Below are 22,512 nucleotides of genomic sequence, written 5' to 3'. Positions count from 1 at the left end.
CACCCGTGTTGGGGAAAGAAGGATCAAACATCCCCATTTCAAATGGTTCTGAAAAGACAACAGTCCACAATAATTCAATTCAAAAAAACTCATGACCTTACTTGTAGTGATGAAAACAGTTTTAGCATGTTGCCTAAACTTTTGTTTCAGCTTTATTCTTGTTTAAATCCATGGAGTTTGCTTTCAATGACTGATTCAGGTTAACCAGCTACTGAATGTGCTGTTGGTGAAAACAATTGACAATTTTGAATTGTAACAATAAACCACCATTACGTTTGTTTTGTAACACGCAGGTAAAAAATTATTATAAAAAAGAACTTGTTCAAATTAACACAGACAATATGTGAGTTGTTGCCGCCAAGCATAATACCAACTTTAAGGAGCTCTTCTGGCAATTGTGTGCAAACACTGTGCGATAACGAATGATTGGGCCTCTAATCTTTAAGTAGGTGCCTGGAATGCTGAAGGCACCACATCTGTTTTGATGTTCATTGTGTTGTCCCTGTTTTATCCCCTATCATGTAGTCAGGGGCCATAACAGACGCCCCACTGAAATCAATATGGTGGCCTTGTGATTCGAAGGGGCCGATTTCTTCGCGTTGGTGTTCTTTTCGGCGGGTGTTGACTGACCTTCGAGCATCCACGATATATATTAACGAACACTCGGCGAAGGGAACAGAATATAAGCTACACTTAGTTGTTTAAATGTAGTAATGGGAAATGTGTAAATCAATTGAATTTTTCAAAAACAACAACAATGTTAGGAAATGGCGAACGCAAAAATGCTGGGAATCATAAAAGTTATGCACTTGAGTTTACGGGAAAGCATACCGGCACCAAACTTGTTACTGGACAAACCTGCAACATAAAAAAGCAACTCAGTTTAGGTTACGGAAATAAAAACTGCAAACTCGTCCGATCTGTGCCTTAGCGCCACCACCTGTCTATAGTCGTTTCGTAGCCCAATGATTGTACTTTCAAGTTTAAACGTTTTACTTACGGGTTGTTAACCCATTTGTGATGAGAAATCTGTAAGACTCACCAAACTTTCCAGATTTCCTGTGTTGGTCTATCTGACAGACAAACTGAATAAAAGATGAGACAACTTACAATTGGAAACATTCTGCACTGTTTGCAGTTGAATTAAAAGTTCTTTCCACATGTTTGGTTATGTTTAACGAATTATCTATGGTGTTTAAATAACGGATCCCATCAAATTAAGTCCTGCCAGGTTCTGTCGCATGGATCGAGTATCTCAGCTCAAATGTTAAGGTTGCAGAACTTGCTAAACTGAGTGCACTTTGGTCCCATCAAGCGGCAAAACTTGTATGCAAATGCGGCTACAGTGATGTGAGATGCAACGCCGTTTTGTGTCACGAATCACGATCATGTGGAAGCGCCGTACTGGAAAATATTCTAACTTCGACTACAAAACATCACAAATTTCACTAAACATTTGTGGTGGTAAAGAAGTTAAACCGAAACCTATTTCGCCGAAAATTGTACAAACTAATTTCAGACAAAATAAAAATAATATTCGATGCGTTAAAAGTGCAAATGCTGGATAGTTTTATGCGCACATCATAGAGTTTTTAAGTAAACAAATTATGAATAAGTAATTAGTATTGAAATTAATGATACGGCGAACAGCTGAACAATTAAGCGAAGGGCTAACAATGAGTCAGACGCATTCAAACAAAGGTTTCTGTCAAAACGAGAATCTTGGTTTCAAGTCTGACTCATCAAGACACGTGAATTAACACAAGGGGAAGTAGATGTAATAAATCAAGGTGAAACTCTACCTGACAGCAACATTCCAATGTTTGCGTGCAAAGTCGCACGTTGCACCACCAAGTGATAAAAATGATGCTGATTGTCGATGTAACGCGTCGCTGAGCACACGACGTGAAAACGCATCCATCTAAAACTTCGTTGTTTCCAGCTGTAGAACAACTATTTCTGTGCCGAAGGTTCAGGACGCTGCTCTAACAGCTAGCCGGTAAAACCAATGAATAAACCAAACTCTACCCTTAATGCTTTCACAAACACAGAAGCGGATAAGACGTTTTTTGAAAGCAGGATTTTGAAATTCTCGCTATTCAAGTTCTCTCGTTAGGGAAAGTCAAGAGTTATTCTAAAAGTTAAGTAACAAATTTCCTGAAGGAAAAGGTGAAGACTTGTATAATTTGGTCAACTTGCTGGAATGGCAAGTGGGTGCGATGGTTGCGTTCGAAACAACACGACAGAACAAAACCAGTGCACAGCAATCAAGGGACATTTTTCACAATAACATTTCCAAATAAAATTTTGACCACAGGAAAACGTTGTATGTTATTGCGTAACTAGAGGAAATTTTCACTCACAGCATTAATGTTAATTTGCAAATTTATTAATTAATTTAAATTTTGGGAAAACCAAGTCTGTAATCAATTACGAAGATCTTGCATTGCAAACTGAACGCTTTTTACAACTAACAGCCTTGAAACACACAAGCGTTTAAGTAATTACCCGACCAAAATAAAATTACTAAAAAATTAAACAATCACGTTCGTCGATATTTTGTAAATTCTTGACTTTAATGTGTTGAGAATAATAGTACACTACGATCGCAACATCATCACTATTACCAAAAATCTGAACCAGGTTTTTCAGTTTTTTGTATTTACCAAGATAGTTTTTAACACCGTATATCACAGGGCGCTGAATGCTGCACTATAGTAATCGCTGAAGCCACAAAAGTAAATATAGTAAGGTCAATATAGTAACATAAAATCACCTAAAGGAAACCAAACGCTTTAATTTTTGCTTTGCCTAAAACTGGAAAAGGACAAATTGTGCCAAAATCAACGTTTCCTTTAGATCGCAGAATTAATCGGTCATCGTTTCGGACAAAACAATATCGTGGATAATTTTGATGGTTTTGGTATTTTATGTCTCTCTAGGTGGTTATCAGACTGTGTTGCTACATTATTATAATCGTACAAAGTTTAAATCGTTTGTTTTACGAACCTCCAGGTTTTGAACGTGAAGACGTAACTGGTGAATAGAGAACCTATTTGTGAAAATATAATTAACATGTGCCTTAAAAAGCTGCCAATGTTGCAGCGTCAAAACAAAAATGTCACAGCAACAAGGCGAACTAGCGCTTACGGAAGAAACGTTTTTAAAGCTACAAAATTTTCACCAACAAAATGCTTCAACTGGCAACAGGAATTTTCGTCGTTCGGGCCCAGACATCGCGTGAGAAGTCGCATTGTTTGCAATAGACCGTAACAAAACAGGTAAGAGGAAGATAATATCAACGATTTTTTAAACGTGTGTGGAATGATTCTGAGTACTGAGTGAGTAATTGGAAAAGATTTTCAACTTTAGTTTCCAGGAAACAAAACAACAATACAAAATCTATACTTTCAAAATACGTCACGCTCGTAAATCTTCGTCACGTTCAGTGTTAGTGGTTCAAGACATTATCACAGGATAAATGCTTTGACAAAAAAAATGTCAAGCCAAAAAATAACACCACGCAAAAAGAGCATTACCTATCAATGTAAAAAGGCAAGGGACATATAGCGACACAGGTAGTCAAACAATCCGGTTCTTGTAAAATTTTGAACCAATCTCAACAAAAATCAAATAATACGCTACTGTTATTACAATAGGTATACTTGAAACGTATGCTTGTATCAAATTTGAGTGGTGTGTATTTTCTAGGTTGTGTAAATCTGCTCATCAACACAAACAATTACATTTATACTCTGTCAGTTTATAAATTACCCAGCTGAAACGTGACGACATGCAAGTTGTGTTGTTATCACGTTTATAATGATGTTGTTTGCACAGCCATAGTTCATTGGGGGTTTAATAGTTTTCACAGAAGTAAATTTTACAAAACTATTGTTTTAGTCGCATAAGGGCTTTCGTGTGGTAAATTTTTTACTGCGCTCCGCCTTGTACAAAACTGTTGGCTCAAGATTTTGGTATATGAGTGGGTAATGTTAGCAACGTGTATTGGACAAACAAATCGTTTTCATTCGTGGTTTAAAAATTACCAGTTTGATTGAGTTATCGCAAATATTCCAACGAACGAATCGACGTTAAAACTAATGCTTTAGCATATCGAAAGAGTGGGTCACAGGTTAACGATTATCAGTTTGATTGAGTTATTGCAAATATTCCAACGAACGAATCGATGTTAAAACTAATGCTTTAACATATCGAAAGAGTGGGTCACAGGTAAACGATCTACCGCTACAAGCGTAAAATTTTATCAGTTTGCATAACATACAAATTCAATATATCTACACGATTACACACTTTGCTATCCTTTACATGTAGACGATTTAAGCTGCAAACTTGCACATTTTCTGCCAAAATCGCCTAAAGTTTAGGCCCTAAACTATGCTCAGTCCAATCTGGTGGATATTTAATTACCAATCATGTGCAAACAATACCACCTTAATTAAAACACAAACGCAGGCTTATGAAATGTGTGAAACGAATCGGTAATAATAATACTAAGTTGCCTGACATCAGATTGTCACAATCAATTGGCTTGCTTGATTCCATTAGTTTACGGCGTGTATTTGATAACCTTGTAGGAGCTATAGCATGTGCACAACAAGTGCTTTTCTACCAAAGTTTAGTTTGTAACCTGGCTGTAAAACTGAAAGCTCAAAGGATTTCGAGGTTGTAACTTGTAATGATATGTAACGTACCTTACATCCAATTCACTCCATCAACGGTTTGCAGTCAGAAAGTTTAATTGAGCAATCCAACAGCATCTCTAGCCATCTGCGTTTGCAGCAACTTTGGGAGGCAACGATTGCTCTTTCCAGGCGTTCGTTGACTGGGAAACAATTATAATTTCAACGGAAAAGAATTAGCAAAACATAATGTAAACTTTAATGAGTCAAACATGCATGAAGAAGCTTGATTATCCTCTGATAAAATGCAAGAGTATGTAGTCTAAACAAGATTCACACCAGACGCACTTGGCGGATAGCGACGCGTTTTTGCGTTCGATGGCAAGCGACGGGGTATTCACACCAGACAGCGTCTTGCCGTGACGGCATGATTTTCTCGGTTGAAGCGGCTGTCAGCAAAGTTAAATCGGATTTAACTTTTCCGTCAGCCGCGATGAACTTCTGGGTAAAAAAAACTGGGTGTTCGACTTGTTTATGATACATTTCTGCTTGATTTAGGTATTTTTGTTTGTAGGTGGATTGTTTTGTTGTTATTTACCAGGAAAATAAAAATACTGATAGTATTGGTACAAATTGTCTTGTTTGAAGTGTTTTTGGGCTGTTTTTAGCAAATTAGTTTAAAATTGTCAGTTAATTTTTTTGTAAACAGTTTGATATGGAATACTAAATACAAACATACTAAAATGTTATAACCAGTGGTTTAAATGACTTTTATGTACAGCTCGTTTGTTTAGTCTTGGTTGGTCAACTGGCCATTTTTAATGAAATGATTTTGTTATTATCCAACCACTACCTTGCAAAAAGAAAAGTGCAAGAGAGGTGCTGCTGTTTAAATCTTACCAGGATGGAAACACGTCTTATATGAGCCTATGTGTAGGTGAATTTTGGTATAAATTCTAAATCTATTGTTCCTATAAAAAACTATGATTTGTTGCAGAACTGTAGGAACTTTTCCTAATCTGCATGTCTATGACTGACTCAGCAACTTCTGTGCACCTGTTCAACAAACTTCATGGCAAGAAAAGAAAATGTGTGTATAAATGGATTTTCGGGTTAGTATACTTGAATCAAAATGTAGCTTCTGTTAGTCAACTGTTTCATATGATTCCAGAGTTCAAGACATGAATTTGTGACATGTTTGTCAGACTATGGAAAGCAATTTCCCAATGAAAACCTCATCCATCATCACATGACACAATGACGAAGTTACAAACTTCAGAAAAGTAGGCCACGAGCCGAAGAATACAAGTTTTTTTCTCACATGTGACATAAGCATCATTGTGATTGTGCAACAATGTACAAGTTTCTGATGAAATTAAAATGTACATGCATCTTTTTACATTTAAGCTATTTTGTATGTTGTTGTATGATTGTCATCTTTGCATTTCTGCATGCTTGTGTTTTCTAAATTGTATTCATTTATGTTATTGCTATTATATTGCCAACTTTAGAACATAATTAAAGTGTCTGAAAAACAGGAAAATGTGTTTTAACAGCAGTGACAGAAATAAACTAAATCCAATATTGCTGTTTTAATTGTTTTTGGAAACATTTTACAGTGGAATGATGGTAAACGTTATATTTTGTCACAAAATAATCTCAACGGAATTTTTTAGCAACTTTGTTAATACGTAGAAACACTCAATATGTCAAACACATTGACCCAGTTTTCTTAGCAACAAAAGTCGTTGACGTCAACCGCATTGCCGGTGTGAAGGGCAAACGTTTTGCACCTATATTCATCACTGTTTTGATGTCAACGATTGCAAATAGAAGTAGTGTTAATTAACTTAATCATTAATGATTGCGTAAAACGCGTCATACTGAATTCTATTCACTTATAGGAAAACTGCGCGGACATTTAAAAGATATTTAAACAAAAAAGACAGCTTTCATAGTGCTTTTGTATGCATAATACATCTTGGTGCAGACGCAAACAATTGCTGTTGTCATTACAAGTGAAACGTCTGCACTAAAATGTGTTCTATTTACAGAGGCTTTCTGACAGTTATGTTTTTAGTTAAATCAAATTACACAGTTAAACAAACTCTTGAAGAATATAGCCTAGTACACACGAACAAAAATAAATCTTTTTCAAATTTAAAAAAAATATTGGTAGCCTATTCAGGGACAGTTTATAAACATTATCAAGCAAATACTACACCTGACATTACAAAACTAATGCTAAACAGTCGCTTAATAACACTCAACTGAGTTCGCGCTTCTTTAGTCGACATCAAGCACTTGCAGCCAAATTTATAGCAAAATGCAAACCGCCGTTCTGTTTCTCGCGCCACGACTGGTTGCTGAACATTGCTTTTTTTCCATCTCTGCAAACAAAAGTTCTGATCAAGCCAAGCGTTGAGAACTAAGTGGAACATTTCTACCAAAACTGACGTGCACTGACGGAAAATTCTGGTAAACACTGAAGTTAAACAAAATGTAGAAAACAAAACTCGCGAAACACGTTGAATGCCAGATGTAAAATGTTAACAAGCCAACTAAATGTGCTATTGCTGGTTTTGTGTGCAAGGTAATAGAAGAGGTTCCATTGTAACAATAAAGCACAATCACTATTGTTTTGTGACAGACAGATGGATAAGCCCAACCTACAATTGCACCAAAACTATCACCAAGGGGGAACGATGGTTCGACCTCTCAAAAGGCCCTAGAACATAACCATTCGTGTTAAGGAAAGAGGGATAAAAAAGGGATCAAACATCCCCATTTTAAACGGTTTCAAAAAAAAAACAGTCCACCATAATCCAAATCAAAATAACTCATGCCCTTACTTGTAGTGACGAAAATAGTTTCAGCATGTTGCCTAAACCTTTGTTTGAGCTTTATTCTTGTTCAAATCCATGGAGTTTGCTTTCAATGACTGCTCCAGGTTAACCAGCTACTGAATGTGCTGTTGTAAAAACAATTGACAAAGTTCTATTGCAACAATAAACCACGATTACCATTGTTTTGTAACACGCAGGTAACATTTTGGGAAAAAAAAGAACTTATTAAAATTAACACAGACAATGTGTAAGCTGTTGCTGCCAAGCATAATACCAACCTTGAAGAGCTCTTCTGGCAATTGTGTTTTATACCGACGTTTCGACTTCCTACACAGGTCGCCCTCATCAGGGTAAACGCCACTAAATGCGGGTAGTACAGTGCAAACAAAACGAAAGAAAAAAGAATTAAACGCAAGCCTTCACAACGGAACGAAAACTCTGCTCGATAACGAATGATTGGGTCTCTAATCTTTAAGCAGGTGTCTGTAGCACGCTGGAGGCATCATATCTGTCTGCATGTTCATTGTGTTGTCCCTATATGGTGAACACCCGTTGCCTCGAGAAACAATCTTTTCCTGTAGTCAGGCTCTCGGGCTACAACAGCTGCATTGAAATCAATACGGTGGCCTTGTGACTGGAAAGGGCCAAATTCTTCGCGTCGTTGTTGGCAACATCACGTTGATGTTCTTTTCGCCAGGTTTTAAGTAATCTTCCAGTCTCTCCGATATATATTCCCATGAGGAGTAGGATATAGAATATACAACGCCTCGTTGTTTGAAGGTATTGATTGGATGTTTCCGGTGACTCAGTAGCTTGCGGAGAGTGTAAATCATTCGTATTTTCAAAAACAACAATAATGTTAGAAAACAGCGAAAGCAAAAATGCTTGGAACCATAAAAGTGATTCACTTGAGTTCGCGAGAAAGCCTCAAGCACCAAACTTATTACTGAGCAAATCATCCACTTAACAATGCAACCAAATTCGGTTACGGAAATGTAAACTGCAATCTTGTCCGATCTGTGCTCTAGCGCCACCTCCCGTCTAAAGTCTTTGTAGCCCAATGTATTGCATTTTCAAGTCAAAACGTTTTTATTCACGGGTTGTAAACCCATTTGTGATAAGAAATAAACCCATTTTTCTGTAAGACTTACCAAACTTTCTGGTTTTCTTGTGTTTGTTTTATCTTACAGACAAAATGAATAAAATCGGGACTTAAGAGAGAACATATAATTCGAAACGTTTTGCACTGTCTGCAGCTAAATTAAAAGTTCTTTCCGCTTGTTGGGTTGTGTTCAAAGAATTTTATATGTTTTTTAAACAACAGTTCCCGTAAAATCGAATCCTGGTCAGATTCTGTTTCATGGATCGAGCATCTTTGCTCAAATGGTCAGGTTGTAGAACATGCCAAACCAAGTGCACTTTGACCCCATCAAGCGCCAAAACTTGTATGCAAATGAGGCTACAGTGATGTGAGATGCGACGCCGTTTCGTATCACGAATCACGCTCATGTGAAAGCGCCGTTCTGCACAATATGCTAACTTTGACTACAAAACAGCACAAATTACGCTAAACATTTGTGGTGGCAAGAAGTTAAACCGAAACCTACATCGCCGAAAGTTGTACAAACTAAGTTCACACAGTAAATTATATGCTATTGCTGCCAGGCAAAATATCAAGTTTATAGAGCTCTTTTGGCAAATGTAATTTTATTCCGACGTCCTATACACGTTGTCTAAAAGATGGAAATAATATTCGATGCGTTAAAAATACAAATGTATGATGATTTTATGAGAGGATTTTTTAATTGAATCAATCGTGAATAACTAATTAGTATTTAAAGTAATAATACGACAAACAGCCAAAAAGGTGCAACTGTGAACGTGAAGTGATAACAACTGTGGCCCTCAGGTACGAGCGAAGTGGTTACATAACTAACACTGAACAATTATGAGCCAGACTTGAACATTCAAACCAAGGTTTCTTAACTGTCAATCTGAGAATCTTGGTTTCAAGTCTGACTCATCACGACACGTGAAATAACACAAGCGGGAAGTGGATGCGATAAGTCAATGTGAAATTCTACCAGATAGCAACGTTTTTTTTCACGGGGTTCGAACCCAGGACACTCCCGGGGACGAATCCCGATCAGTTTTTTTTTTATTCTGTATATGGGTCAGGCGCGCTGGACCATTAGGCCAAGTTTCTGCCCTACATGACAGCAACTTTCCTATGTTTGTGTGTAAAGTCGCATGTTGCACCACCAAGCGACAAAAATGATGCCGATTGTCGAAGTAAACTTCGCTGTTTCCATTTATAGCGCTATTATTTCAGCGCCGAAGGTTCAGGACGCTGCTCTAACAGCTAGCCGGTAAAACCAATCAATAGACCACACTCTACCCATAATGCTTTCGCGAACACAGAAGCGGATAAGCAATTCTGGATTTTGTAATTCTCGAAATTTAAGTTACACCGTCCTCTCGTTTAGGAAGCCGCTAGGGGAAAAAGAGTTATTCTAAAAGCTAATTAACAAATGTCCCTAAGAAAGGTGAAGACGTGTAAATTAGGTCAACGCGCCGGAATGTCAAGTCGGTGCGACAGTTGCGTTTAAAACGACAAATAAAAGTGATGTTAATAAAAACGAACAAAAGCAAACAGATTGAAAACAGAACACTAATTGAAACAAGCATGAAATGAATAAAGGTAAAAAAAAGTAAAATCAAAGTAAAACAAAACACCAATGTGAAAGCAAAATGAAATAAATATATATGGTGACGAAGCAACAAACAAAAGCGAAAAAATGAAAACTGTGTAACAAACAGATAGAAATAATATTTGTAACACAGCCATGCAAACAAATTTCCGATCACTGAAAAAATACTTTTCCACGTGCAAACATAACAACTTAATTGTCAGCGTGTAATAACTGCTATGGTTGTCTACACAAAGCTCGTCATCGTCAAAGCTGGAACAAATGCGCGCTAGGTTACCCAAATAAGAAACCAAAACCAAAAAGTAACTTAAACAATCACCTAATTCGAATGCACAATGTGTCGATTGTGAGGTAACAATGACTTTGAATGACCACATTCGAAAACCCAGCTCGGTTTCACAAACACAAGCGAACTATTCGATGTCAGTGCGTCATCAAAACTTGAATCCCATGAGCGCTGCGTCACCACATATCTGACGTCATCACTCATATATTCCTCCAACGTGCTGTGAACAACAAACTTTCATCACAAAAAAATTAAAAAAGCAAGTTTGAACGACTAAACTTAAAATGATAAAAATGGTTAAAACGATAGGGGGGTGTCACAAAAAGCTGCGTATTATTACAACGTTCCACTTCACTGCTCATCCGTCGCACGTGATAATGTGACGTTTCAACATTCGCTCGGTTCCTGGAGGGAAATCCCCGTAAAGGAAAAATGTTTTTCCGCTGAAATAATCGGAAAGTTCGGGAATTCCGTCTGTGGGAAAAAATAGAACCAATAAAAAATTATCATTGTGACGTCACATACAATCGCTTTTACTTCAGTGCTCGCTTCAAACGGGTCATCGACGTCATCCGGAGGTTTCCCATCTATAAACCAGGGCAGCGGTTGAAACGAGTTAACTAAAAATTGGAAACGGATCAGAATTACTGACATTTCACTTTGTCTGGTTGATTTCGGTAACTACGTCATATCATGCTGGTGGTGACGAAATATGTTTATTTTATTTGCGGCAGTGAGCAAAGATAAACCACGAATTTTATCAATTAATATATTACTATTAGAAACCTATACTACTAAGTCCAAGACAGAGGGATAATCCAAGCAGCAAAGGTAAGTACAACCTCGCACGGTTGTTGGTTCAAATCCCAACTCGACCTCGTGTGATGTTTTTGCGAGTTTTAATTTGGAACTGAGCTAGCAAAGTTGGAATGAAACAAAACGTCACCAACCGTCGACGTCATCATCATCTGTCGTATTCGGATCCATGCTGTATGGTTTCCACGGCAACCGCTTCGATTCGACCACGTGGGTCGCCCATAACCTGTCGAAACTTTGGGGTGTTTGCGAAAGCGCATCTGAAACAATAAAGTGAAGCTCATAGAATAATTCACAGAGAATTGTGTGATGTAGTCATGTGGAACATATACTTTGTACAGATGGATAATAATCAGATTATAAAAAATCAGATAGAAGTTGAGCAATCAAAACATGCTAAAAACTTCACTTACATGAGATGTGTACACCCAGTCTCCCAATCTTTTCTGTATCTTGCTCCCATAGACAAAGCTTTGTCTCTTAAATCTGACCTTCTCGGGTTTTGGAATCCACTTATCACGAACACCACATCACTCAACAGTTTGTTGAAAGCAACATCTGCAAAAAACTTTCATGTAAGGATATTGATAATAAGTCGGATTTGTTAGTAATGCAAATTGTTGAGGACATAACGAATGAAAACTGAGATTTGCATGAAAGTAAATGGCGGATCAGCAAGTGGTGGGATTCGAACCTGCAACCTCAGCAGAACCGCAAAGACTCACGCAAGTTACAAAACAAAATCGGTTGGTTTAAGAGGCTTTCAATTTGCAACTGCAAATGCATAATTTATATTCGGTAGTGGGGTTTGAACTCACAACCTCAGGATTTCTCGGGTTAATTCCCTCACAATTAAAGGAATTACAAACTAAGCTTTTTGTTTCTTTGTAACATCACTAAGGATTAACAATGGGTAAATGTGAAGATAAGTTTGTTGTTTTGAAAACAACTTGGATTTAAACCACCAACCTTGTGACAATGTAGTGCAGTTTTTTACTTATTAAAGCTAATGATAAAATGTAACATAGAAATAATTACTCATATGTTTCACCTGTTGCAGCTCGGTTTGTCTTTTGGTGTTTTGGTTTCGTTGAGGTTTCACTCAACATTTTTCGCTTCTGGAAATAAAGTTACACGAAAACAAACTAACATTTTTGAACCTAAGCTACAATAACAATAAACATATGTAAAACACAGTTCAATACATAAAGAGTTATCAAAGTTAAACAAAACATTAGTTTTAACATTTTGCAATTATAAGTTTTGATTGACATTAAACACATGACACTATAGCGCCAACAAGTGGTCTTACTTGAGGTTCAGAAACTTTTCCAGGTTTTGTTTTTTCTTCAACTTTTATTTTTGGTCCAAGTTTTGCTGTAAATTAAACAGAAACATGCGTTAGATCAGCGGTTCTCAACCGGGGGTCCGCCAAGCGTTTTCAGGGGGTCCACGACAATCTCCTAATTCCCGCAAAATGAGATAAATAAATCGCGAATTGAATAAAACGCTTTGGCGTTTAAAAAGTAGCATGTAATTTGTTTGAAAACATTCTTCGTAGGCGACAAACCACAGTGCATTATAACATCTAAACCCCATTGTAATACAACAGACGTAAATTGTAAGTGGAAAGCAACGTCACATTACACTGCTGTAATGGTTCTTTCTTGTTGATTTCCGATGTCGCAACCCAGAAAAAGGAATTTTTTGGTCCTGGACCGAATGTGGCTGTAACTTTATGCACCGTGTTTTGGAGCTTGTTAATAAAAAAGGACAAAATTACCCAAAACTTCTAAGGAGTCCGCAATTAGATTACAGCACCGAAAAGGGTCCGCGAAGGCAAAACAGTTGAAAATCACTGCATTAGATGATAATGTTATGCAGGTAAAAATGTGACATACATCAATAAGTTCGATAGCAGAAGGTTTAGATAGTGATTTAACGAATTAAAAACGATAAAAAAGCAACCAAAATTGATTGATAATGCAGTATCAAACTGTGGTTTGCATACCACTAATGGTGTGGTCAGCAAGCTTAGTTTGTTGCACTTTGGTCAGCAAGCTTAGTTGTTAGACAGGTTTAAATTTAAATATTTTCGAATAATGCAAAGCACATCCATTTCCACAATTACTTTTATTTCCATTTTATATATTTGAAGTGCAACAAACACCAGCAGATTAACAGTAGCTGCTGTACTGTAGTCAATTTTCTAGATATTAGTGACATGAGAATGCTATACAAAAACACCTAATGGTGCACTAGTAGATTTTTTTTAAATCACTGCTAAAATATAACAAAATTATTTTGTCCACAAGGTGACAGCAGTGATCAACCATATCACATGACTTACACCTGAGTAGTTGAACAAGAGACAGTAGTGTCATCAATCATTGAACACTGATTACCTTGATTAACTGTTTGTGCGTCACTTTTCATTGCAACATTCCGAACACTTGGTGGGGCAACAGGATCATCTGCTTTGAGTTTAAATTTTCCGAATGACGTTCGACTTGATGAGGCTGATTGAAGCTGGAAATGTAGAAAAACAAAACATGACATGCATTTCACATTATACAGGTAGAATATCAAGGAGTTAATACTGTCAGAGTAATAACCAAACACCAGTGGCTAAATACAACATGATACCGCTTGGTATATGGCAGTGGTTGGCAACCGCAGGTACACGGCGAGTTTGTTACCAGGTTGTATAAATTTCAGGTTAAATGCTTTGAAACATTTTCCCCAAATATCCCTGGATGATAAACTAATTTGGGCATTTTTATTGCTAAATATTTGTAGTTTTTAAAGGCTGAAAACGGTCCACGGTGCAAAAAAGATGCCGCTATATTGCATGCTATTACATGGAAAGCACTTAAGGCCAACACAAATATACTTTGTGCAAGTTATAATTTTTGTTTTTTAAGCACTGACAAATAAAGCTATTTGGGTTGGGATGAGGGTTTGTAATTGAAATACTACAAGAATTTGGCCATATTTACCTTGTTGGGGCTTTTAGTTTGCATACCACACACCATGTGGCATCAAGCAGTGTACCATGTAACATCATGTGGTATTATAAAATATGGGGTAACATCAGTGGCGTATCCAAGGGGGGGGTTTTGGGGGTCCGGACCCCCCCCCCCCCTTTTCAAAAAGTTGTGCGTAAATTAAATAGGCCAAAATCGTTCCGTTTACCACTGCGTGATAACAGGGAGTCGTTATCTCAAAGACGTGAGCCTTCAATCTCTTGTATTCGCTTGTTATCTAATCGCCAATTGTGACGTAACAAGGGTTTAATAAGGAGGTTTATGCGCTAACAATCGGAAAGTTACGTTCCGGCTAGGACGCTGATACCAGTTTCTTGCTAAATGGTAACTGCACTAAGTGCAACATATCAAACTGTTTTTGCATTTGAACAATGTAAAAGTGTTAAAAACGTGTAATGTTGTGTTGCTTTGATCCGCCAAACACGTAATAGTTTGTCAAAAACATTAGATCGATGTAAATCGAGTTATGTTATTAGGGTAATTTGTTACTTGCCAGGCACAATTTATGCCTTCTGCAGTTACCACCTTTAGTGCATTCGTGACTTTGCGCAACTTAACAGTAGGATTACCGCTTCAGCAAGAGATTTAGTTCTTTAGAAATTGGACCTTGTTTTTTTAAGCAACGATTTTGATTACCTGACAGTCACGCTTATTTTGCAGTTGCAGTTTGGCTGAGTAAGCTAGATAGCAGCGGCGAAATCAGAAAACTACAAAGCTTTCGCTAAAATTACCTGTTCTTCCTGTCAATTAGATGGGTAGAGAAACCGCCAATTTTGGAAAAAGTGCTTTGCCGCATAACGCGTCGTTTTGAACGACGTGTGACGTCATAATGACGTCATTGGGGATTTCCCCCAAAAAAATTGTTGGACCCCCCCTTTAAAAATTTCTGGATACGCCCCTGGGTAACATGCATTATTTAAAACCTACCTCCTAACATCATCACAGTTTGCACTAAAAAATCTTTAATGAAGCATATATAAACAAAAACTCAATCTGTAAACTATGAAAAACATTTACAAATGTTTTAACAGTGAGAAAAACAAATAGAAATGTAAAAATGCAATCTGATGATGAAAATAATAACCAAAATTAATGTAAAAAGTGAGAGTGACATATTATGTTGGTTAAATGTTTTGGCAAATTCCCATGCCATCATCAGTGATATGAGGGGCCACATCACTTACACTAGTTCAAAAACACTTAAGTCACCTAAAAGATTGAAAATATGCCATTATATTCATCATTAGATCTGAGCAGATCCAAGCATAGTGTTCCATATCACAGTATGTTCAATTAACCCTACTGCCTGTAAATGCTTTCTAAATAATTGTCACCCATGACCAACAAAGTAGACAGACAAACACTTACGCCAAAACAGCCATATTCTTCACATACATATCTTTGTATTTCCACAACATTCATTATCAATCTGAGAGAAACAAACTTACATTAGAAGACATATTTTCAGAGTTGTCGGATTTTTTCTCAGTTTCTTTGGAGTGCAGATTTATGAAGCTTAGTCCATAAGTTGTGTGCTGGTAATAAAGTGAAAACAATTGATACAAAGCCAGTGATTTAAAACAGGTAAAACTACTTAAACTTGTAGTTTTTTTTTGTGATCCTGTACTACAGTATAAATAAATTGACACAAATAGGGTAAACACAATTACACAACCTCTGGTCTTTTGTATGTGATAGTGATAAGCTGCAGACAGTGTATGCTAATTCAATGTATAAAGTGTAGCTGGTGAGAAGACATTAGCTGTAATTGGTGATTTACTTTTACACAACAAACATTTTATTTTTAACTACATACAGTAGAAGTCTGCCAACCTTGTTAAATGGTTGAGTGCAAACCAGTTTCACTCTGTCCCACGATTGCTTGGCAATTTCAGACGACAGTTGATCTTCGGAAAACATCCAAACTTTGTTGCTTCCATTTCCACTTCGAGCTTCACTGGGTGTCATAAAAGATGAAGCAACCAACAACACCTGCAACAAAACAACTGGAAATCTAGCACAGAGTGAAAACTAAAACTGTTTGGATACTAGCAGCATTTTATCATCTTTGTTGTAAAGAAACCAAAGCGATAGAACACACACAAAATCCAGTGATGGAAGAGGTATACATTTGTCAATATTATGCCTGGCAGCAACAGCTTGATTTAATAACCTATTACATGTCAGATTTATTATACTTTTACATGACATTTAACAAACTGTGTTAATAACTGTAACGTTTTCTTGACAAAAATAAAATAAACTTATAGAGCCATGTGATAAATTGAAATATGTTGATGTTCGGAATCATCTGTGTTATGCACCCACAAAACAAAAATGAGGCAGTACAGTATAGGAATGAAAAAGTCAATTTACAGTTTATATAACTTTTCCAAACTCAATTCTGTGATATCAAATTCCCACTGCACACTGAATTCCAAACTGTGGCTTTTCCTTAGTTTATCATCCAAAAATACCTGATTGATTGCAGATTCCCAAATAATATACCTGATAATCTTGGTCATTGCTCGATCTTGATACAAGAACTTCCACAAATGCCGATCCATCATTGCCGATATCAATACTGTTGATTCTTGTAGCTTTTTCAAGTTGCATGACAACAACTGCTTGTGACTCTCCACTTTTTGCACACCTCCATTTTCCCTGGGAGTTTTTCCTCAGCAGGTTTTCAGCTTTGTGAATCTACAAACACTTACAAAGTTTACGTTAGGAAGAATAAAATATTATCACATTTTTTCTTATGTGCAAACTGCAAACTTACTTTTATTTTTTGTTTGTATAAAATAACATAAACCAGACAATATACTCGAATAAGTTTAATGGTGAAAATAACGGCCCAAATAGACGTAAAAAGCGACATGCTTTATTGTTCAAACGTTTCGGCAAATGCTCATGCCATCATCAGTGATATTGTTATTTTCACCATTAAACTTATGAACAGATCCGTATATAGTGTTCCAAAATACTCGAATATATTTGCAACAAATAAGAGAACAACAAATATACATGGTCCCATGGATTTAGGATATACAAATTATGATATATATATTGAGTAGTAGAAAATACCTCACCTTGTCCTCACTACTGAATGAAACAATATGTTGAATGTTAATGATTGGCATTATACCAGATCAAAGCAGTTTAAAAGCATTAGAAAATAGTTTAACCTAACAAAACAATGAAGTTCATGACATTCTCCGATTATAATGGTTTGATACAGACTATTATTTTGTCTGTTTTCATTTTTAACGTGCTGACTTATGCATGGAAATAAACTGTTAACATTTTTTGATACAGGTTTCCAAACGATGAAAGAAACAACCACATCTGGAATGCCAAGCTCATCAATAAACATTAAATCCTTTGCCAAAAAAATTACAATTTTAGCATATTTACCCAAGCCCGCAATATTTGACACAACTCATTTAATTTCCACAAAGATGCTGATTTTCAGGACATTTTAAACCTAAAGTTCAGAAACATTTTTAGCATAGGCGCCGAGTAAGCGGTGTGGCGCCGCCACCTTGGGTTTTTAAAGCACGGTGGTGGCCACCGTGGAAATTTTGGTTAGTTTTTAGCGGTATCGTACGAAATATCGTAAAATCTGATGAATATTAGCAACAATTTTGCCTTTTAACAAACGTGCTAGCGATTCAACCACAAAACGTGGCATAAAACTGCAACTTGTTGTGGTTAGTCCCGTGTTTATGACGTCAAACACACAATTGTCAGTCAGTGAATGTCGGCCATTGTTGTGTACAATGCAAATGTGGTGTAATAATTTGTTATCTAAAGTGATAAAAGCAGCAACAACTTGACGAAACATTTTTGAACGTTGCTAAACCAATGATAAACGCTACAGCAACGTGTTGCAATTACCAGCTAAGTATTATTTCAAACATCATTTTTTTATCCACATTTTGACAAACGTTTCATTCTTTTAAAAGTTTGTTTGGCTTTGAGTTCTTGTGGTTGCACACATTAGTGACGTCACACAAAGTGGCGTCATATTTTACGTCCGCCACCTTGCATTTTTGCAAAACTCGGCGCCTATGATTTTTAGGCTTTACATCCCAAAATATGTTTACATTTTTTGCTTAACTAAAACTTGCCCGGATTGTATAGGTCTAACAACAAAATATATTTAATGTTTTGTGCGCTGGACATGTCACAAACAGTTTGCTCTAATAGTGTATACCAGGGGTGGGCAAACTTTTCAGTGCAAGGGCCGCATTCAAAAGTTTATAATCTTACCGGGCCGCATAGTATTTCACCAACGACCGCCAATTGCTTATTGTTGTTTTGTTTTAAAACAACTGATGCAAAGAATAAGGTTTGTATCATATATATACCATTTAAAGTCGCCTAATATGCTCTGATTAACAATTTCTAACTTGTGCATAAATTTAGCTGAACGGAGCTAACTGTTTATGACGTCATAAACTGTATTGTGACGATTCCAGTGCCTGTTTTTTCGCATTGTTTGCACATAATAAGCGGATAAAAAGCCTGGCACATATGGTTACTAGACTGCTAATCTTTTTTCCAGTCCCACGAAATCTGTTTTAGCAGTTTAAAAATCAAAATATTTAGCAAAATAGATTGCGGCCGCAGGTTGTGCACCCCTGCGCAAAATTATTACATAGTATATTTTCAGCTTTATGCAAATACGTTTGTTCATGACTGCACAAACATTGGTTGAAACGCTACAATTGTAATTGTTTCAAAAAAACAAGCGTTTGTTGCAACAAAGGCTGAACCACGTATTTTGTTAATAAAGTCCGAGTGCCAACATTAAACAAAAAGTACTGCAACGACCTAACCATGATCCAAAGTGACCAAAGTTTGGGCGTCAACAGTGCAAAGTTGGCTGTTTTTGAAAACGTGAATCGCTTTTACTTTTATCGAACGAAGAAATTGTGTCAAGTGACGATTTGCATAATAACGTGGCAGAAAAAACAGGCTAAAGCACGTGAAAAGTATCTGTGTTTAGTTCCAAAGTATCGAACGGGTACAGATACTGCATATGGCATTGGTATCGGCAAGTCGCACCCCCGGTATTTTTAAAACTCTGCGCCTGTGCTCATAGTACTATTCAGCGTTACTCGGAAACATTTGGCGGGCCGCATAAACTCCTTTGGCGGGCCGCATGCGGCCCGCGGGCCGTAGTTTGCCCACCCCTGGTGTATACACACCTATGGGTGCTCTCAGACACTGTGCATATTAAAGGAAATGCTATCTGCTTTGCTCGGCACTTTTGTTAGTTTCCCAGTGCAAACTGCAAATGAACCATCTACTGTTTTAAAGTTCTATTAATGCAAATTCATTGACCATAAAGGTCCGGTTAAAATCTTAGTGAGTATTGGCTCATGTCAAGAACTTAGAATATCACTTAAATCCAATATTAAAAACAACCTTTTTTCCCAATTTATTTTTTTCACAGCAAACAAGTACTGTTGTGTGGATGAGCAAAGCTTGTTGTGATTTAAACACTGACAGATTTATCCATCACAAACCACACTGTAATTTCATTAATTTGACGTTAAACCACGCGAAACGTTTGTCGATAATTAAAGCTATTCGTTAAAACATGAACCATAAACAATTCATAACTTCAAAACATTATTTGAATGACAACCTGGGATTAATCACCCGATTCGTCTGGAAGTCCCCGATTAAAATCGGCTGTGTTACGCAGAATAATGCGTTTCTTATCGGGCGGGATTAGAATCTTTAGAACCTGTGTTATAACACAGCCCGATTGCGGACGGTTTTATCGGTAATGGCAGTGGAGCATTAAATTTGTTTTTTATTGGCAAATATTATTTTTGCTGTGATAATAATCGCAGGTAAATTGGGTTTTATATCAAAATGGCAGTTAATTGTAAAACAGCAAGACAAAAACAAATGCATTCTAAGCTGTAAAATGAATATGTTAAACACTAAAATGAGCCAAGAATCAAGATTGAAGTACCTGATGAAGCAATGCAAAGAGAGCTTTCAGTGAGAAGAATTTCAAGTTCTTACCTTTGTATGAAGCAAAGTGAGGACCAGCACACTGTCATATGATGGCTTGTAGATTGGATTTGAATTGAAATGATTCACAGTAAGTGGCTGCCTTGTTACTGCCTTTCTAAACCAAACTCTTTATGTATTTCTGGCTGATGTTATTTTGAATTTTAGCACAGTTAAAACCCCCAATATTGAATATTAACTCTGTTTTGTAACACTTAGACTGCTTATTGGTGACTAAACTCAAGCCTCTTTTGTTTAACTCATAATTGTCAAGTCAAATGAGCATACACTTTATCTTTATTTTTTTATTGCAGTTCACCATCCGTAAAAAATGCTTAAAGCTTGAAAAAATCAACAGAAGCATTCCATATCAAAAAAATTGAAGAAAGTCTTTCATTGCGGAAGAATTTTGTCGACAAAAACAGCTCTCTCTTAAAGTGTCAGCAAAATCATTGATGTATACGACCTGTTACTTGCCTCACTGGAGAAAATTGTATGTCAAGATATGCACCACATACTTTAGTTTCACATGAATCAAATCGGAATATGTGTTATTTCTTTTCCACTGTTCTACCTGCCTGCAAGTTTATTTATTAGTTCTTATACCCAAATTAAGAATTTGTATTCAAACATTTGTAGGCGTTGATATTATTTTACCTCCATGGTGATTATGGTCTCATGTAAATTCTGAGAATGTTTTGCACTCTGATGTAGAATCAGACAGTGAAGTGATTCATCAGACATAAATTGAGAACCTCTAGTTTTGACCAGTAGTCTGCATGATAGCATGTTGTAACAATTGGGTGGTTCAACCTCATTTTTCACATGATATCCGGTTTAATTTTCTTGATAATTGAGCAAATCATTACATTTTCAGCTGTGCAATATTGTTTCACCTTTTTGTTTTATTTTAGTATGTTTACTTAAAGATCCTTGTTTAGTATGTACTACTACTATGTACTTGTAAATGCAGGTTTTTAACTGACCAATCAACCAATTGCTGTGAATGTAATTATTTATTCTCTTCCCATTTATTTCTGCTTTCATATAACTATTGGACTCAACTTGAAAATGTTGAAGTGTGGAAATTGGGTTCATAAGGTGCTTTTTCCATCAATAAAGTGTTGTCCTCACTGTGCATTTGGTGTTTCATCATTTTCATTAGTACAGGCTTTAACGTGTTTGAGACCACTAACGACTTGAGGTATATGTAAACGGTTTCTACACGCCAACTCTAAACAACATTCAGTAAACGCTTGCAAAATATCGTTAAAATCTGATCATAACGTCGAAAATGAGAGGCGTACATCATAAGCGAATACATGACATAACCGCTTTAAAAATGATTTTTGCGCTGTCGAATTATGTAGCCTATAAAAGCTCCAGATGACAAACGGTTTAAGGTAAACACAAACGGTTTTCACAGGTCAACTCTAAAATACATCCAGTAAAGGCATACAAAATGTCGTTTGAATCTGATCATAACCTCGTAAATGAGAGGCGTGCATCATAAGCGAACGCAGGGCATGACCGCTTCAAAAATGATTTTTGGGCAGTCGACCAATCTAGCCTATACAAGCTCCAGATGTTAAACGGTTAAAGATAAACACAAACGGTTTTCACAGGTCAACTCTAAAATACATCCAGTAAAGGCATACAAAATATCGTTTAAATCTGATCATAACCTCGTAAATGAGAGGCGTGCATCATAAGCGAATGCAGGCCGTGACCGCTTTAAATATGATTTTTGCGCAGTCAACCAATGGTATACAAGCTCCAGATGTTAAACGGTTTAAGATAAACACAAACGGTTTTCACAGGTCAACTCTAAAATACATCCAGTAAAGGCATACAAAATGTCGTTTGAATCTGATCATAACCTCGTAAATAAGAGGCGTGCATCATAAGCGAACGCAGGGCATGACCGCTTCAAAAATGATTTTTGGGCAGTCGACCAATCTAGCCTATACAAGCTCCATATTTTAAACGGTTTAAGATAAACACAAACGGTTTTCACAGGTCAACTCCAAAATACAGCTAGTAAACGCATACAAAACATCGTTTAAATGTGATAATAACTTTAAACCGTTTAAAATCTGGAGCCTGTACATGCTATATGGGTAGACC

At 36.7% G+C, this 22,512-nt stretch overlaps 1 protein-coding gene and 3 long non-coding RNA genes across 4 annotated transcripts; 2 read left to right on the top strand and 2 right to left on the bottom strand.

The window, feature by feature from the left end:
* Nucleotides 1-107: 107 nt before the first annotated feature.
* Nucleotides 108-8,009, bottom strand: LOC145223941 (uncharacterized). The gene is made up of 5 exons (XR_013859527.1): nucleotides 7,768-8,009; nucleotides 7,496-7,614; nucleotides 6,915-7,033; nucleotides 4,716-4,846; nucleotides 108-220 (listed from the first exon to the last, which is right to left on the bottom strand). It is a non-coding gene; the product is annotated as an uncharacterized LOC145223941 (long non-coding RNA).
* On the top strand, nucleotides 5,422-6,060 carry LOC145223939 (uncharacterized). Its single transcript, XR_013859526.1, has 3 exons — nucleotides 5,422-5,576; nucleotides 5,641-5,755; nucleotides 5,815-6,060. It is a non-coding gene; the product is annotated as an uncharacterized LOC145223939 (long non-coding RNA).
* A 1,836-nt stretch (nucleotides 8,010-9,845) lies between the features above and the next one.
* Nucleotides 9,846-17,557, bottom strand: LOC145222224 (DNA repair protein XRCC1-like). Its single transcript, XM_080088292.1, has 10 exons — nucleotides 17,442-17,557; nucleotides 16,858-17,052; nucleotides 16,183-16,341; nucleotides 15,798-15,884; nucleotides 13,708-13,831; nucleotides 12,615-12,679; nucleotides 12,354-12,420; nucleotides 11,437-11,562; nucleotides 10,858-10,960; nucleotides 9,846-10,706 (listed from the first exon to the last, which is right to left on the bottom strand). Exons 1-10 carry the CDS (start codon nucleotides 17,490-17,492, stop codon nucleotides 10,520-10,522), a joined length of 1,164 nt encoding a protein of 387 aa, XP_079944418.1. The 5' UTR covers nucleotides 17,493-17,557; the 3' UTR covers nucleotides 9,846-10,519.
* Nucleotides 17,558-20,354: 2,797 nt separating this feature from the next.
* On the top strand, nucleotides 20,355-21,523 carry LOC145225417 (uncharacterized). Its single transcript, XR_013859890.1, has 2 exons — nucleotides 20,355-20,476; nucleotides 20,700-21,523. It is a non-coding gene; the product is annotated as an uncharacterized LOC145225417 (long non-coding RNA).
* Nucleotides 21,524-22,512: the final 989 nt, after the last annotated feature.

This window comes from Phallusia mammillata, chromosome 4 (assembly GCF_965637545.1).
Source record: "Phallusia mammillata chromosome 4, kaPhaMamm4.hap1.1, whole genome shotgun sequence".
NCBI lineage: Eukaryota > Metazoa > Chordata > Ascidiacea > Phlebobranchia > Ascidiidae > Phallusia > Phallusia mammillata.
The sequence above is the reverse complement of the archived record's forward strand: the minus strand, read 5'-3'. Positions and strand labels throughout refer to the sequence as shown.